This window comes from Dicentrarchus labrax, unplaced genomic scaffold, assembly GCF_905237075.1.
Source record: "Dicentrarchus labrax unplaced genomic scaffold, dlabrax2021, whole genome shotgun sequence".
Lineage (NCBI taxonomy): Eukaryota > Metazoa > Chordata > Actinopteri > Moronidae > Dicentrarchus > Dicentrarchus labrax.
The window spans coordinates 27,346,438-27,364,783 of NW_026136704.1; the positions used below are offsets into that span (position 1 = coordinate 27,346,438).

General features: G+C 39.9%; 2 protein-coding genes across 3 annotated transcripts; both read right to left on the reverse strand.

Moving 5' to 3' along the window:
* Nucleotides 1–238: 238 nt before the first annotated feature.
* On the reverse strand, nucleotides 239–2,865 carry lpar6a (lysophosphatidic acid receptor 6a). The gene has a single exon (XM_051398098.1). The coding sequence runs from the start codon at nucleotides 1,955–1,957 to the stop codon at nucleotides 872–874; it is 1,086 nt and encodes a 361-aa protein (XP_051254058.1). The 5' UTR covers nucleotides 1,958–2,865; the 3' UTR covers nucleotides 239–871.
* Nucleotides 2,866–8,983: 6,118 nt separating this feature from the next.
* On the reverse strand, nucleotides 8,984–18,346 carry rcbtb2 (regulator of chromosome condensation (RCC1) and BTB (POZ) domain containing protein 2). 2 transcript variants are annotated; one of them, XM_051396637.1, is made up of 12 exons: nucleotides 18,100–18,344; nucleotides 16,695–16,829; nucleotides 15,685–15,835; nucleotides 14,814–14,980; nucleotides 14,582–14,740; nucleotides 14,020–14,127; nucleotides 13,775–13,917; nucleotides 13,233–13,423; nucleotides 12,447–12,573; nucleotides 10,949–11,088; nucleotides 10,696–10,826; nucleotides 8,984–10,584 (listed from the first exon to the last, which is right to left on the reverse strand). In XM_051396637.1, the coding sequence occupies exons 2-12, from the start codon at nucleotides 16,818–16,820 to the stop codon at nucleotides 10,444–10,446; spliced, it is 1,584 nt and encodes a 527-aa protein (XP_051252597.1). In that variant the 5' UTR covers nucleotides 16,821–16,829; nucleotides 18,100–18,344; the 3' UTR covers nucleotides 8,984–10,443. The 2 variants fall into 2 exon arrangements, with proteins under 2 accessions (XP_051252597.1, XP_051252598.1); XM_051396638.1 differs by lacking the exons at nucleotides 8,984–10,584; nucleotides 10,696–10,826; nucleotides 10,949–11,088 and adding an exon at nucleotides 11,661–12,310 and having other exon boundaries at nucleotides 18,100–18,346.

Consider the following 18,346-nt stretch of genomic DNA (forward strand, 5'->3'; position numbering starts at 1 on the left):
GCAGGACAAATATTCAGGGATGAGGTTTAGCAGTTAAATGGTATGAAGTCACATCAGTTTGTCAGGTGATCTCATGAAGTTTAGAATAGTAAATAATAAGATACTATACTGATAATTTAATTTTAAGTTTTGGTTCATTATATAATGTTCAAGTTCAACGTTTTAAATGATTTATATACCATTGTCAAAAGATTGATTGATCGTTGATCAGTGAAATGACAAAAGGTTTCAAGTGCAATTTTTTGTTTTAAACAGTACATGACTTTTATTCATTACTGTGGCATTAGTGCAGTATATGGAATTCTGTGTCAGTGCATTTAATAGTCTAAGAAGACAGAGTCTACAACAAAATGCTGCCAGAACAAAAAAGGCACTTCTGTGACCTAAAAAAGCCCTGTACAATCTATAGCTTGATATAACTTTATGTTAATTTAATAGATACTACTATAAAATTGGCACCACAAATTACCACAGAAATGTACAGATATACAGGCACATGAAGCATTCAATATGATAACTGTCCTGCTGTTCAGTGATCACATTCCCTTCCAGGTCACTGGCAGAGTAATTGCGCGTAACACAATTACAGTATATTCCACAGGAAAGGGAAATTAGCAAGTAGTAACAACAAATCCACAGATGTGAACAAATGGACATGTAGCAGTAATACTGCAGAGCAGAGGCTGTCTATGACAAGTCCAAACATTTGTCCTGAGATGAAGACTGAGATCAAATAAAACTTCTTTGGCAGGTGGTTCATAAACCACTCAAACAATCCAAAAAAGTCCATTCCCATTGTCTCAAGGAGGTTTGTTTTCCTATGAGAGGATGTATTTTAATACCTTTCATGTTGAGTGTAGCAACCCCACTGTCACACTGATGACTCGTTGTGGAAGACTTTAGCTTTGAGATTCCTTAGGCTGCAATGCAGGTTTGAGCTGGTTTCTGACTGCAGGGCATCTGAGAACTTGACGTCAAACGAGTGCTTGCCCTGAGGCTTCCTCTTCATTGAGTTCTGGATGGTGTCCGAGGTGAAGTAGTACACGATGGGATCAAAGCAGCAGTTGGACACAGCAATGCAGAGGGCTATTGGGTAGATCGTCCGGACCACCGATTCCACAAAGCAGCCTTTTAAAGTTTTGGTGCGGACCAGAGCATAGAAAACCAAGTTTACATTGTAGGGGATGAAGCAAAAACAAAAAATAAGGAGGTGCACAATTATCATACGTAGGATCTTTGTTTTGTTCAGCTTCCCCCCTCGACTGATGGTTTGAGGGCGACGCAGGGTCTGCAACACCATGATGGAGCAACACACATTGAGTAGAAGTGGGATGACGAAGCCTACTGTCTCTATGAAGATCACCACCTTGGACAGGTGAGATTTCCACTGGTTGGAGGAGAAGTTCTCAAAGCAGAACGTGGCGTTGGTATTATTATTCCCACGTGAGGTGGTCTCCAACAGGAACCCTGTGGGGAGACTCCCTGACAGCACCAGCACCCATACAGCAATACACACTATCTTGGCATTGCGCTTGGTCCTAAGCGCCCTTGAGCGAAAGGGGTACACAATGGCTAAAAAGCGATCCACGCTAATGCAGGTGAGAAAGAGAATGCTGCCGTACATGTTGGTGTAGAACAGAGAGACGGAGACCTTGCAGAGTGTGCTTCCAAAAGGCCAGTTCTGGTTGATAAAGTAGAAGACTCTCAGAGGCAGCGTGAAGACAAACAGCAGGTCAGACACTACCAAGTTCATCATGTAGGTCGTGGTCTCGTTCCTCAGCTTCAGAGAACAGGTGAATATGTAAATGGCCACAACGTTGGTGATCAGTCCCACCACAAACACAATGCTAAAGACTGTACTGTACAATGGGTATTTAAACCCATCATTCTTGATGCAGGTAGAGTTGTTAGCGATTTGCTGGGTGAAACTGACAGTTGGTAAGGTGCTGTTGTACATTCTGAGAGACAAAGAGTGGAGGGATGAGGGGTGTCTGTTATGTAATAGCTATATAATGAAAAGGCTGCTGTGAACAATGAATTGAGCATGAATGGAGAGTATATCACAGAACAGTCCTAAGCCAGGATACAGTGAAAGACACTCTGTTGTCTGATAATTCATGCCATCGGCACAATGGTTTCTGCCCATGTTAGAGAAGACTGCTGCACATGGTCAAAATGATTCCCTCCCCTGTCTTGATGTAGTTATTTTGGGGGTTACCTCATGTTGAAAAGAACCCTCCCAGAGGACAGAGATACAGGCTGGAGCGTCCTCCCCTCCCCCTGCCCTGTCTCTTGACCAGGATGCACCCCACAAGTTGCAGGCTGAGCCTTACTTACTCAGATAATTCAGTCCCACAAATGTGTCTCCTTTTCTCTCAAGAAGTCCTCAACCACCATGAGCTGCTGAGTCCACAAAGGGAATGATAGCATATCCACATTCAGGTCCGTTAGAGAGATTCCCTGATGGCAAAATCCCTTCTCTTTGTCAAAACTCAGTCCTTTGTTTTTGTCCTTTTCAGTTCCAAAGCAGCAAACTTGTCATTAGAGTTCCACCTCTCACAAGGTCCTGACCACAAACCACCAGGCTTCTTCCCAGGAGCAGAAGTCAAGCTTGAGTTGAGCTCCTGCTCTCCGTCTGTGTGTGTCACAGCGTGAGTGTGTTTCACAGTTTGTCCTCAGGGTCTTTTTCCTGTCCCCCCCTTCTCTTCTTTTTCTCTTACTAACTGACTGACTCACTCAGTATCTACTTCTCTCTCTCTCTCTTTCCTCAGTTTCTTTTTCCCTTTGACAGCCTCACAAGCTTTGACTCAGCACACATCACATTCAGTTGTACTTCTCCTTTGTGCCGGTATCACAGACAGTTTTTGTACTTTGAGTGGAAGGGAGAGCAACTGTCGTAACTCCTCCCTCTGCCTCCCATCTAACTCCTCCTTCTCCTTTGTCTGCTGTTAAAGGAGGAATCAACCCAAACAACTCTCCATTGTGAGGGAATTTATCAAAATGATACAATAAATTCTCATAATTTGCTGGAATACTGTCAGTCCTGTAAAAAACACATTTGATGCATGGATACATATTTGTAATAAACATTCTGAGCTATTCTTACTTGAGTAGTGAGTGAGTTAATAAGTTAAAAATGCAATATTAAATGTTATCAACAATATTGGGCTTATCAAAAGAATATTTTACAGGTCAACTAATGTTTAAAAATGTGCCTTTACAAGGTTAAAATTATTTGTTTCCTGCTTTTCTTTTGCAGCATGGAGATCATGTTATTACATACTATATTGGGCTTATATAATACAGTACAGTGCCATAGGTTAATTTGTCCAACAGCATATACATTAAAATAACCTCCACCTCAACCAACTGCATCAAAAAATGCTGCTTACATATTTATACATGACTAATAACAGTCATATAATGTGATACCTGGTAATAATATAAAAATGACAGGAGCCATTTTTATGTCCTTTTACGTTTGACACTTTAAGTATATCTTACTGCTATTACTTATGCACTTTTACTTAAGAAATAACATTTTGAATACAGGACTTGTAATCGAGTATTTCTACATTGTGGTATTGCTACTTTAATATAACTAAAGGCTCTTCCATCACCGTTACAGCACAACATGACCCAACAGGATAAACAAATCAGTTAATATTGATCTTTAAATTAATTGCTGATTGATTTTTTTTTTTTTTTTTTTTTTTTACATCAGTCAAGCTGTCAATGAAGACAAGAGGTCAAAAGTGCCTGAGAAGCTCACTGAAACCCAGAGGTGCCTGAGGTGACTGCCTCCACAGGTCCGACGGGAGGTTCAAGAAAATTTAACTGTCTCCTTGTTTTTGACGAACTGCGTGGGCAGCGGCTCTGCTATAGAAGAACAGGGTTTTATTCTACAGCGGACATTGGAAATGAGACAGAACAGAAAGCGTTCTCTATTCGGCCCTTGTCAGTCCATACCCACAGCTTTCTCTTGTCAGCGCTCTGTGCAACGGCATCCAAGTTCTCCTGTAGCAGAAAGTCCCCACTTGGCAGTCAGTAGAAACATTGGGGCCTTTGTTGTGAATGAAGTAGCTTAGCAAGGAGGAATGTGAAGTTTATAAATAATTAGTCTCAGACAACTTGAAAGGGCTCTCAGCTTCTTGATCAGCAGTGTGGTGAGCGAGTACTGTAAATAGTTTGAGTCAATTTGTGTTAGGTGGCTGTCACTGTGTCAGATAGGAAGTATACCTGGGTTTCCCGTTAGTTAAGAAATGCTTGTCTGTCAAAAAAAAAAGAGTTAAAAAGAGATACTTTGTAGTTAACATATGAATAAAACCACACCAAGATAAGAGAACCTGTTAGCTTCTTTTTATTGGTAACAAAAGTATTTCCCCATTTGGAGCTGACTCCAGTGATACAAACATTATGCATGCTGGCTTAGGAACATGACACTAATCCAAAAATGGTTTGTCTTGACTTCACAGAGTTACCAATAATAGCCAAACAAATGAGAGGGGAAATCTTGGAGCGAATCAAAGAGACGGTGGGTGTTTTATGGCCAGTGTGCCTCTCTTTGTCAGTCCGCCACAAAATAAACATCATCAAGGCTAACGTTGAAGAAAATAGAAAAACCTGTACTATTGTCTTTCACTCGCAAAATAATTCCATCCAGCACATAAAAACAAGCTCTTCACATGCAAGTATGTGGTCGCTAAACAAAAACATGTGCCTTAAATCCCTGGACTGTTAAATTTCTCACAATGCCAGGAAACTGTCTGGAACCCCCAAGGCCAAGACTGAAGGCTTTCAAACACGGGAGAAAAATGCATGAGAAAGACAGTAGGTGACATAATGCTGTTGCGTAATGATCACCAGTGGCAGTCAGGAGTGTACTCAGACACGGGACATCATTTTAATCGTGACTTAAACATGAATGTTGCATTTAAACATGAACTTAAACTTAATGCGAATATGAATTGATACACACTTGGAACCCAGAGTAGAAGCGTGGTATAACACTTGTTTAACTGTTTAACATGTATATTGACACGAGACACATTTTAAGTCATGAGAGAAATACAGTTGCACATATCTCTGTGCTAAAAAAGCTCAGGAAAAGCTGTGGTTGGTTGGTTCTCTCTGGGTTTGTAACTGAGTAACCTCTTTGATATAACAGAGTAATTTAAGTGTCGATTTAAAAAAAATTATTTTCATATGCAGGTTGTGTTAATTAGTGAGCTTGGATTTTATCAGGATGACTTTCATAACTTGAAGAAATAACATTGTGTTTGATCACTGTAACAAAGAAGAAAATGAGCAGCCCAAAGGAAATCTGCTGTACAAATGTCTAACTTGGCAAAAAGGACATTCACAGCCAGCGACTCAAAGGGCTTTTGGCTCCTTCTCTCTTGTTCACCTTGGAAACAGAAGCAGCACACAAGTTGTGCTTGTGTGCACAAACAACAAGCAAGACATACTGGTATAACCCCCACATAACCACAGTCCATACACAAACCACTGAGGCTGTGGCAGATGCCACAGCGGCAAAAAGTGGAGTACACTAGAGCTCGGACACATCTTACTGCAAGAAAAAACAACTTGAATTGGGGAATGATTGAAGCTTTGCAGAAGGCACAAAAAGGGAGGATATTGTTTCATCATTGCGATCTCCACATATTAACACAATGGGGAAAAAAGCCTACACAAGCTATGAGCAATACAAAGATAACCCTACAACTGAATCATCTTTATCTTCATCTTCTCTTGGAAATAAAATGTTAACTTGTACCATATGGTTTAATGTATTACAAAATGAAAGTCCTGACATTTGAAAAACACAAGAGAAGAGCCTGCTGTGGGTCTTTGAACAGCAGTGTGCTCCCCCACTGCCTTATCAACTTAAAGCTTTTGACTGCTTTGTAAAACAAATACTCCCCACCCACAAAAACTCCCTCACTCCCCCGCTGCAACCGCCGACTGCATGTACACTATTATAAAAAGATCTGCATCTAAAAGCAACTTAGCGGTAACTTGTCTTGACAACCTTTTTTTTTTTTCAACCTGTTTCAGTAGCACAACAGACCCAACAGGCTCTTCAGAGGGTGTTATGATCCATCACAGGCCGTTTGGGCACACTTGATAAGAAGTAGTTTATATGAGTCACTAGTTTATATGGTTAAATGTAGGAAGGTATCAAGTATATTCAAGTCAATACTCACAAATCCAAGTCACAAGTCACTCTAAGTCGAGTTGCAAGTCGTTTTTTGATTTTGTCAAGTCGAGTCTATCAAAATTGACATTCAAATCAGACATGAGTCCAAGTCATGTGACTTAGACAAGTCCACACCTTAGAGAAGTGGTGTAGTGAACAACAGACCAGGCCAGATTGCTTATGAAGCAGTAAGTAATTATTCTGAATCCTTATTGTAAATGTAATTGTATTTGTGGCCTAGATTTAGCATACAGTGCTGCATCTAAGTTAATGGCATGCACCTTAAACCAAAAGCCTTAAGTTAAGTTCTGCTTTATTGAAAACCAACATTTAGAATTTAAAGATCTTGGCTGTCGTTCTGCTTTTTCTGGTTAAGTTGGTTTCTATAGAGGAATTTGTCACTGACTGGAAATAGACATGCAGATGGATTCATTTTACCACTTCACCAGTCATTTGCATGTCTCGTAACATACTGTCATCCTGAGTGAGCGACTGTTGGACCGCTGACTTTGTATCTCAAACTACTACACGCTTGAATAGCAATGCAAAGGGTATTATATTAAGTATATTAATTATATTATTTATTTATTATTATTTAAAGTGATGATGATGTCTATTTACATGATTCACACTGGATACAAAACAAAACATAAAGTCCATAAAGTGAACTAACATAATATGCTTTCAAAAAAGAAAAAAATCCAGTCCAGTATCTGTAAAACCTGTAAACAAACATCCGCTAGTTTGTATCGCACTAGAAAATAACTTAAATACCACTTTGCATAGCTGTTCAAGTGTGCAGTATCCCCCACCCCCTGACACAGAAAATCAGCAATCCAGATCACCACAAGCTGGTACAAGAAAATGTGACCTAATTGTAACAGCAGACTATAAACCAGATGAAGCCCAGCACTCTTCTATCAAAACAACAACTTCCCGTGTATTAAAGGATCAACGCAGAGACCAAAGCTTTATTTTTAGCCCAGACTAAACTTCCCCTTACAGAACAAATACTTTAAGTGATTTTCTTACAAAAAAAAGCTCAGGTTCTTACGATGGCTGTATTTCATTTTGAAGAACTTGAGCATTTCCATCTCATGCTATTCATATTTACATGTTTTTTTGCTACTACATTTGTCAGAAGGCTTTAGGTCTTGATTAACATGGGATAGAAAAGCATTTCTCACACAAGGAGCTGATTATAAACTACCAAACATCATGTTAAGGGGTAAAATTAACTCCAAACAGAAACAAAATTGAAATGTTTCTCACACATAAATGCATGTTGTGTGAAATGTTTTACTCAAGTAAAATTTTGATTGATTTAAAGTTTTGTTTTTAATTCATTAAAGAATAATAAATCTTATTTCACCATGTTGTTATTAGTAAAATGGAAGGGCTTTATTGTGACTAAAGGAATCTAAAATGTAATTATATTTGTGTCAGTGTGTGTGTGTGTGTGTGTGTGGGGGGGGGGGTCATCTGTATGTGGCAGAGTGCCAGTTACCGTTGACAGCTGCATGCACTTCCTCAGATTCCAGATAAAAATGGCTTGACTTGTGTGTCAGCTATGTAGAGTCATTTTGTGTGACAATGTATGTATGTTTAGTTTTAGGCTTTATCCATTTAATAACATATTAACTTAACTCACACCCTGATTCTGCATACTATACTATACTACTGAAAGGCCCTTTGCCCTAAGAGAAACCCAACAAGGTGAAATGAAACGTCTTTTCTGGCAACTGTAATGCAAAAATAAATACAATAAATTAATACAATTTCAAGTTTTTTTTCCGTTTTTTATCTAGCTTTAGTATTAAAGCTAGACTGTAGCTAAATCAGCAGAGAACCTTACACCAAATACTCTGCTATACTGTGTCTCACAGTGGCCGTTATCCTCCAAGCCTTATGCACATCAATTGTTTTGGGAGTAGCCATTAGCTGAAACCAAGTAACTGAATTATCATCTGTGAGCTGCTGATCTGGCTTTCCTCACAATGTGTCCAGACATACTGTCTGTTAGGGCTCAGCAGACTATGAAGCTTAGAATGTTTCGTAGTAGCTGAGACTGTATGAATATAAAATCTACACACAGTCTCAAAAAAACTGTTTATATTTACTATACACCGATATATTTTATATTGAATTGCTTTATCTTGTAAGGTGTCCGTTATTCTAACTGGATGATGCGACACTTTAAAGCTGCACTTCAGGAAATGAACTGGCACTCATGCAGATTAAGACCTTCCTCATTCAATGTACAAAGTCAGATTGTATTGCATGATACACGTTTCAATCATTGTCTCCATTTCCTGTAGAAATTAAAGTATTACTTATGTGTGACTTATGCCTTTTCAAAAAATTATTTTTTGGCCACATTACTTTATAAATATTTCTTGGGTTATTTTAAAAGGTAGCAAACAGCAGAGCTGGAGCAACAGATGTAGTGGTGATGTGTTTGCACACTTTGTTAAAAGCACTTGATTGCAGATGAGAAAACCACAACTAGTATCAAAGGTCACACTCAGCAGGCTTTCAGTACAGATATGAGAATAAAAAGATACTCAAGTGCAACACAATGCCCCTCAATGGCTGAGAGCTACTGTTGGTGAAACACTGATCACAGTTTACGTGTCTGCTTGTAGCAAGCTGTACATTTACCCCAAAAATGTGTTATATTAATATTTTTTTCAGTAAATTACATAGTGTATACATGTATGTCAAGGCTGTTAAATCACCCCACAACATACCACCAATAACATCAATAACTTATACAACAAATTATGTACTTATTCATTTTAATACATTTTAGATTATCAAATGTTACCATTAGTGCCATTGTCAGCAGCTTTTCCATACAAAATGAGAATAGGCATTTTTAGTAATTATCAAAATGTTCCAAAAAATACAATAATTGGCTTGTTAAAGTAAAAGCATTATGTTACATTCTATTTGGATAGATTTGGGAATTTAATGTGGAATTATCCGGTAACTACATTTAAAGACCTTGTGGTCCAATAAGAGACTTGGGTCTATATTAAGCACTGTCAGTTGGCAATTACACTAAGCCGGGCCTATTTCATTATCACAAGGTGCTACCAGGGGAGAGATATAACAAAACACTTGTAAAAACAACCAGTTTGCTGCCAACATATTTACAATAAAAAAAACAAAAACAATAAACAACCAAACTTTTGTAAACATACCAAATTGCAATGAAACACAACTGTAAAATCAGCTGCAATTACAGTGTAATAATAACCAACAGGCTACACAGGAATAGATATGCTTGTGCAAGTCAGACACAATTTTCAGCTGCTCAGAGAGTGTTAAACTGAACACAAGTAAACATGCAGGAGGATGTTCTTATCTCTCGTGAAGTGTAACTGACTATCAGTCTGCTGATGGTGACTCTCTACAGCAAAACAGTGCAAATGTTAGTCGATACAAACGTCGAACAGTGACCATCAATTTGGATGGCAAAGGTGTATAATTGTAATAGAAAACATAGGTGGCGAATTTTAACATTGACTTACGGAAGAGGGCACATATTCTCATTGATCAGTCACAAACTATGATTGTTTAGAAAAAGAAGGTGAGCTCAAACTTAAGTTGCAGTTTTCTGAACAAAAAGAAAAGACAGCTTACATGTTTCGTTATTTAATACTAATCCTCAATTCAGAGAGTTTGAGAATCAAGGCTTCAAAGAAAAGCAGCACATTGTGAAGGGTCAATTCATGCCTGACTTGTTTATCGCTTCCTCTCACTACTGATCAGACATATAGTACTACAATAGAATATAAGCATTGATTATTTGTTTTACTAACTGATAAAAGGGCTGAGTGATTAAAAAAAAAAAAAGTTACTTTGAGGCAAGCCCCTGCACCCCATCCATCTGTTGACTAGCTTGAACAAACAAATAGGACAGAGAATTAACCACACATATTGTCAGTAACTCAAACACAACAGAATCTGTCTGCCTGTGACTGACCGAGTGGTATAACCTAATTTACGTCCAAGCAACCACTGCCTTTGGGCCAGGTTTAGGGGAGTAACACAGACACATCAGTTAGACGGTGAAACCTTAAACCATTTGCCTCTCCAGTGTTAACATCCCCAGCCACAAGGCTTTGAAGTACTGATCAGCCTGGTGTTTACTTTGGTTTAGGGTCAACCCTTAAGGACCTCAGCTTGAGCTTAACCCTCATCGTGTTCAATCCATCACTACAGGGGCACTCGAGTCAGTTTTTGAAGGCCCCGTAGCGGCTGGCTTTACTAATGAAGTTCTTGAGCAGGTCGTGGTCCATGTCTGCAAAGGCCTGGGTCTGCGTGACAGCTGTTAGGTGGTTGACGCAAAACTTGAAGCAGAACTCCTCCAGGTCCTAAAAATGAAGAGGGCTGTCTGGTCAGTGCTGAGGAGTACAACTGACTAGCTACTGAGAAGGCCCCCACCACCATGGTGTTTGTCTGTGTGTCAGGGGCTATAAGCTTACCCGGGCCTCATACTTGACAGCAGCAGAGAGCAGAGTGATGGCGTTCTCCTCAGAAATGCCCCTCTTGATGGTTTCCTGGCACAGCCTCTTCAGTCTCGTCTCTCGGTAGAACGTAGCCAGGTCTAGCAACCCTGCAAACACAAGAACAATACACGGGTGAGTGTATTTAGGACTTCTGCACTGGTATGTTTCAAAGCTCTTAGAGTCTAGTACACTCAGGGTGTAAAGGATTGTGGCCCATGTTTAAGCTTACCAATAGCATCCTCTGGTGGCAGGTTAATAGTGTCTGTGTAGAGGTACTCCAAAAAGGCTCTGTACACCAGGTATGAGAACTGGTGGATTTCTATGGCGTCCTCATCTGTTTCATTCAGCAGTGCACGGAAATGTTCACATCTGGAGGGGGAGGAAAAGGAGCAGACGACTCGCGTGACATGGTAAACTATACCACACCGGTGAAGTAGCCTGTGCCCATTGACACATCGCAAAGTGATTGGAAAATCAAATCCCACTAAATCGAACCAAGGTTTGTGATTCATTTGTCGGCGTATTATCATTATCACGATGCATAATGCAGTGCAGTCCATGCTTGGATCAATGTGCACTACCACCCAATGAAAAGAAAATTAGCAACAACAGAAAAAGAGACTCGATGTTCGATTGATTGCACAACTTGCAAGTTTCAAGAGCCTGCTAACTAATTTTCACACCGGATGGAAATCAGTGTAGACAGAGGCTGCTGTTTGGGTGTTTGTAATTGTTAGTGTTCTCTATTTGTCTGATAGCGTAAGTCATGTTTTCTTTCCCATACTGCTTCATCTGAATCCCACCATTACATAAGTTTATAACCCTGAACAAGTACAGAAACAGCTATGGGGCTTTTTTTTAAATATACAGTAATTGTTACAGTTCATTGCATCAGTGAAAATATATTTATATATTCTAATGATCTGACTTATTTTTCCATATTTGTTCCTTACGGCCCTCTGCATTATATTTACCCCTCACTGCTAATCTCTACTGGCTCAAAACGCTGCTTCGCTATAATTTCTCCTCAGCATACTCTAGTCTAAGGGCATCTCAAACGTATCATTTGCATGTGATCTTGTCAAAGCAGGCGTTTTGCACTGTTGCATATTCGTGTGAGCGTGTGCACAGAGGTCGACGTCACAGACAGTCTGGCTCCTTCCCGCTGACAGTGAAAAAGAGCAAGGGATTGGAACGCAGATACTCTGTGTCAAAGTGTGGTTATGAAAAGAAAAACAGGAACCAATAAGTCCGTCTTTGCTTCCTCGTGACATTAGCGGGAAAGACAAAGAATCTGTCTAAAGCGGATGAAGTTTAAATATAGGCAACACTTCGTTCAGTGGGCAATGTGAAATTCATGGTCACAGAAAGATGGCTCAGCGTGTTTGCTGTGACAACGGTTTAACAAACCGATTTGTTTGTCTTGGTTTTTTGTCACTATAATTAACAATCGTATTGTGTTTCTGTTCCCCTGAAAATCCCAGTGTGGTATACCAAGCGCTTTCATTACTCATGACCAAGCACAACCTCTGAATTTGAAAAAAACACTCATGTGACCAAATTGAGAGTCAGGATGGAATAGCGGGCAGCTCTGGTGAGGAAGAAAAGAAAAGCATCACTTAAAAACAGTCAAGCAAAAGAAGAGTTCAGTGGCCCTAAAATTAAAGGTGACACATTTTTTACTTAAACTTTGCCTATTTTCTACACAATAATAATAATTTCTGTACCTTATTTTCAGCAGGGCTTTGTGAACATGGATACACTTCCCATCAACCAAGAACTTCAGGTCTGAAATCTCTGGGCTGTCAAACTCCTTCTTCAAAGACTGGGCAACAGTCAGGTAGTCATCGCCATCTGGCAAAAATAAAAAAAAGGAGGAATGAATAACTAAATGTTTTCTGTGAAATGAAAAGGGCTAAGTTATGTGTAATGCGTATTTTACAGTCCTGTAACAACTGCTGTGTTTCACAGCAAAGATAAACCACACCTATGTACAGGGTGTGCAAATACTGTACATTCTTTTATTCAAATCACATAAATTACAATTAGAAGTGATGCCTTTAGACCCTACAGATAGGACTCTCTCTAGTACAAAAATTCTAGGGAATCACTATCTGTTCCTCTAACACTACAGTTGAACAGGTAACGACAGACTGAAACAGAGAGAGCACTGCTGGTTTCAGTGGCTTGTTAATTAAAAAGATTTAATTAGAGAGATGTGATTAGCTTTAAAATGAGATGAGTCAATGTGCAAATGTTCATGCTCCTCAGGTTGAACTGACTTCAGATGAGATCAATCAGCACACATGTGATGGTTTGAAACGGTCAGGAAACATAGCTTCCTGTTTGTTTCTTAGACACTTCCAGGAATTTGTACCTCTGAAACACACACACTGCGTGGTACGATTACCTCTGAGTAAAGGGTAAATGGGACTATGTCAAACTGTACTGGAAATAATGGTCTCTTTAGTTTTAGGAAGTTTTTTGGAAATATTTTCCTGAAACACTCTTACCTACTGAGAGGAGGTGCCACGTTACTGCTGGGGTGGCGAAGCAAGCGAACACATCATCTGTGCTGCTGAAATGGGTGAGGTGGGGGCTGGCAATAGCCTGACCTCGACACTGACCCCACATCAGAACCTGTCCACTCTGGGTCTTGGCAGCTGACGTGTGGCTGGTGTGACATGCAGCCACCTCCACCATCCTAGTGACAAAAACAGAACTCAAAGCTTAAAGTACGACTGATGTAAGGCCCTCTTGTGCGGACTGTCTGACGAAATATGTCTAATACTGCCAAGAGACAAAGAACACATTTTATCATAGAGAAGAATAAGCATTATATCACAATGAGAACTACTTCTCTAATAATATTTCTCTAGAGGCAGCGACCAATCTCTTATTACTCTACAATGTTAAACCGTATATGCCTTTGGGGCCTTCAGCAACAAAACATAAATCCTCTCTCAGGATTTTGTCACGCGGCCCTCACTGACCTGTTGTGGTGGCAGAGAGGTGTTGCTGTTAAATGAGGCTGGGGTGAAAACAAAGCACTAACCTCTCCTTGTCTGTGTTTATTAGAGTGGGGAGAGCTTGGTTACTCTTATTGCCTGTTCCTAACTGCCCATACGAGTTGGCTCCCCAGGCATAAACAAACCCCTCATCTGTAAGTGCCAATGTATGTGCATATCCGCAGGCAACCTGTAGACGGAAGGAAGAGTGTAATTAAGCTGAATGTTAACAGAAATGTTTGATAAAAAAAAAACAGAGCTTTATGAGATTTATCTCCTTCTAGGCTCTCACCTGGATGATGTTGACACCTTGGAGTGCAGCGATCCTGCATGGGGTCTGCTGATTTCCATTGTTGCCCAAACCTAGCTGTCCATTGCAATTGTAGCCCCACCCATAGATCTACAAACAGGGGACACACATTCAGACTATGCACTAAGCTCAACATTTATCTGCATATATTATTAATACTGTAAAAATCTATCTGACGTATCAGCGGTTAATTTGCATTTTCTCTTATTTTTTCTCTTCACGTTCTTTTAGTGGTTAGAATATGTATATTCTGAGATGTCCTTATTGAAAGAAACAAGTTTACTGTTAACTCTGAGGAACATCGTACACTTTTGGATGCATGGGGATATTAAATCAGGGTAAAAATTGGCTTCAATTAATCTGCCTTTCTAAAGATATTTGTATATTTAAAAAAACTAAAATTATGCCTCTAATGCACAAACTGCTTATAAACCATCATGTTTGTATGCATTCGATAATGCTTTAAAAAAAAAAGGATAGCTGACCTGAGAGTACTGCTTCATTTGTTCATTCTAAACATCTGCAGATGTACGTGACCCATTACCTCTCCATTGTCCAGTACAGCCATAGAGCACAGCTGGCCACAGGCTATGTTAACCACCACTTTGTTCTGCAGGCAGCTGCTGACCCGGCGCGGTGTTGGCTGGTTGGCAGTAGAACCTGAACCTACTTGGCCTGAGTTGTTGTAACCCCACGCGTACACCTGAACACAGAGATAAATGTTCACTGTCTAAATAAATACACTCGATAAAAGGAAACAGCTGATGATAGGTTACCTCTCCATCAGTGGTGAGGGCAATAGTGTGGTGGGAGCCACAGGCCACCTCTGTCACTCTCTTGTTAAGGAGGTTGGTGGACACAAGGGCAGGGGTTAGTCCGTGGTTGGTGGTCCCATTGCCCAGCTGGCTGTAGCCATTGTGGCCCCAAGCAAACACCTCTCCATCTACACAGCAGCCAGCAAACTTTCACTCATGTTGTCTCAGTGGTTAATATGTTATTAGCAGATAAGAAACACACAATTTGCAGCAGAGTAAAGACATCTGTATAAAAAGGCACAATCCAACAACCTAAATTAAAACCTGCCATCACTCCAAAATTCAACTGACAGAAATAGAAGAAAACAACAAGTAAATCAATGTTTGCAATGTTTCCCCGATGTATTTTAAAATCTGATTCATTGGGAAACAAATAGCCTCATTTTCATCCATCTTACAATGAGATTATGGATGGGAATATAACTCTAATTGCCATGGTCAAGCACCAGTAAGGGTTACACTAATTGTCTATTAGTTGATGCAACGTAGTGCGATTAGTTTACCCACAAATAACCAGAAGGCCACTTTTGTGCCAAAACACGTTGAATTGTTGAATCTCAGCATACAAACCTGTCACTTGTAGCATAACAACAGATTTTGGTCAGAAGCCTTATTAATTCATAGAACTTTCAGTGTATGCAGATTGTACTGATCTGATCTGTTATTAGACTATTAGGTATTTCCGAGTGTAAGTGTATTTTGTATATGGGCTATAATGACACAGCATCATCATAAACACATTCTGAATATTTACATGTATCATCTTGTTGTTTGATGTCTCCTGAGGATACTGCCCCTCAGGGACAAACAGAAGTTTTCTGAACTGGATTACCTGCAGTAGCGATAACAACATGCGGCCCTGTTCCATAGCTTAGGGACACAATCTTCTTTCCACACAACACATCAATCCTGCGCGGCTCAATGGTGCTTTGAAGGTCTCCGAGCCCTAAACAGCCGCTGCAGTTGGTGCCAAGAGCAAAGACCTGCAAAGATCAAACATCACTGATGAAATGGTACTAATGTTAAAAAATGTTGTGTAAATACTACTATTCTAATGTTTACTGATAAACACCCCACTAAACACAAAAAATATGAGACAACATATTGACGCTTTGTTAGTAGGATTTTAATAATGATTTGAAATAATGAAGTCTAAAGTCATTTGAAATATATATATATGACATTAAAAAAATTTATTTTACATTTCACGGCCACAGAGGAATGACCAAATATACAAATAGGCCAGCAACTAACAATATTTTCAGTCTTGTTAATCTTTCTATTATTTTTTTTTAATCAATTGTCTGTACAGTCTCTAAAATTTTAAGAAAATAGGGAAATTTGTGCCTCGCAATATCCCAGTACAGAGGAAGATTTGACAATCAATTTTGTGTGAGTTGACTAAATGATCAACAGACTTATAATTTCAGCGCTATTCGCACCCAAATAAAACTACACGGCATACCAAAATGTAATCTTTTGTGAAATTATGTTTTACGCCACAACTGACTGCTCCAAAAACATAAACTGTTTTGGTTACAGGGACAAACACACTAGCAAGGGTGTCAAGATGAGCCACGCTCTACACCTTTCCAGAGGATAAAAATGGAGCTTGCTCGGGTATTAGCTAAAGATAGCCTCATTCTATCTGCTTATCCCTGTGCTTGGAACTGCATCCTGTATCAACCAGAGAGTGAGAGGCCTGCAGCGTTCTTTCTATCCATTTCTACATACAAAATAATCAAACCAGTATTATCAAAAAGAAGAGTCTTTCAAGTCTTGCAACACATGTCAACGTTAACAAGAGGATTAAAGAACCCCTGCGTAAAGCCTAAGTGCTACCTCATCATTAACTGTGACATAGAGGGCTTCGTTTGCAGCGCTGCCAAAGACACAAGCCTGCCGGATAAGCCGTAGTTCCTCAGGAGGAAGGAGTGCAAACACTGGCCACTTCCCCACGTCCAGCATACTACTCAGCTGTGAAATGAGGAGAAAAACACAGTTAAACAGATGTAAATAGGAGTCAGCCAGACATTTTGATTCAAAAACATTACAGTGTACAAAAGCTGAACATGTGGATCTCAATGGAAATATGAGAATGTTTTTTTTTAACATGTGCATGTTCATGAACTGTACATGGGGTATCCTTTGAAAGAAAGAATAGAGTCATAACGTAAAGTAAAGTCACAGAAAAGCAGGAATACGGTGAAGTTGTCATGTTGAAGCCATTCCTGCTCCAGTTAATAACTTCTTGATTGCATACAAACAAACGATTGCTGTAGAGTCCAGTTATTAAAAATGGAAAACAGTGAAAATCTGACCAAAAGGCCAAACCTGACTGTAGAATGAATATGCCAAAAGGAAACATACTATAAATTGAAAGTGAAGTGTTGTCCAGTCTGTAGCAACAAATGCATGAAATAAAAACTGAGTGGATAAATTATCCACACGGTTCTCCATGTCTCAAAAGTGTCGGACACAGAGAGCCACTGGGCACTGAGCCCAGTGTTGTAGACGGATTAAAACATGAATGCCCAATGACTGACATAAACCCATTAATGTTTGTTTACTGACAGAATGAGGGTCCAGGTTATGTCACCCATACATTTATCTAGAACTACATCTAAAGCCAGACACAATATTTCCAGTACAATGGTCAAACCATATGTCAAAGACATACTCTTCTTTCTGAACTCATAATGTCCTCAGGGTGGTAAAACCAGCCCACATAAATTGATTTGAAGTGGGCAGTCAGGGCCTCTGTACTTAATGGAGGTTATTTATCAAAAATCAATAGATGCTAATAAAACCCGACTTCTCTCTCCTTGAGCAATTCTCAGCTGAATTATAAGCAACAGACATTAGATTCTAGCTTTATCACAACTGAAGTTCAAAGAGTCAAAATCCCCTTTTATCGTTTAAGTTACAGTCCTGTGTGAACAGTGGCTGTCTCTCAGTGAACATAAAGTTGCAGACCTTATGGTCGCCACTCCTCCCCACCTACACACCGCTGTCCAACACCTCAAAACAACCAAACCCACAGAGGATACAAACAAAACAACGCAACACACACCGAACCAGTGGGTGTGTTGCGTTGTAACTCACACAACAGAAAAGTTGGCTATGCATGAGCAGCGGTATCGTAGCTATCAAACCATGCAGCAAAAGACTATGAGGCTAATTCACGTAAAAGGGGGGGTTGATGTTACAGCTGACAGCCGCTGAGGATTCAAACTGTTGACGTTACCTTGCTGTCGGTCTAGCTAGTGTTTCGTCCGCGATGTCGTTTTCTAATCACTGAACACTGAAACATTGAAAAATGGTCAGCCAACATGTTTTGCTGGTGCAGTCATCTGCCTCGGCGGTGTGGTGTGGTTGCTGGCTTCACATTAGTTGCTGTGGTTGCAGTTTGTTGTTTAGTTAGCTTTGATCGCTACACCGCCGACTCCGAGAAACACAACCTTACTTCCTGTAGTTGGACGGTGCGTTCACGG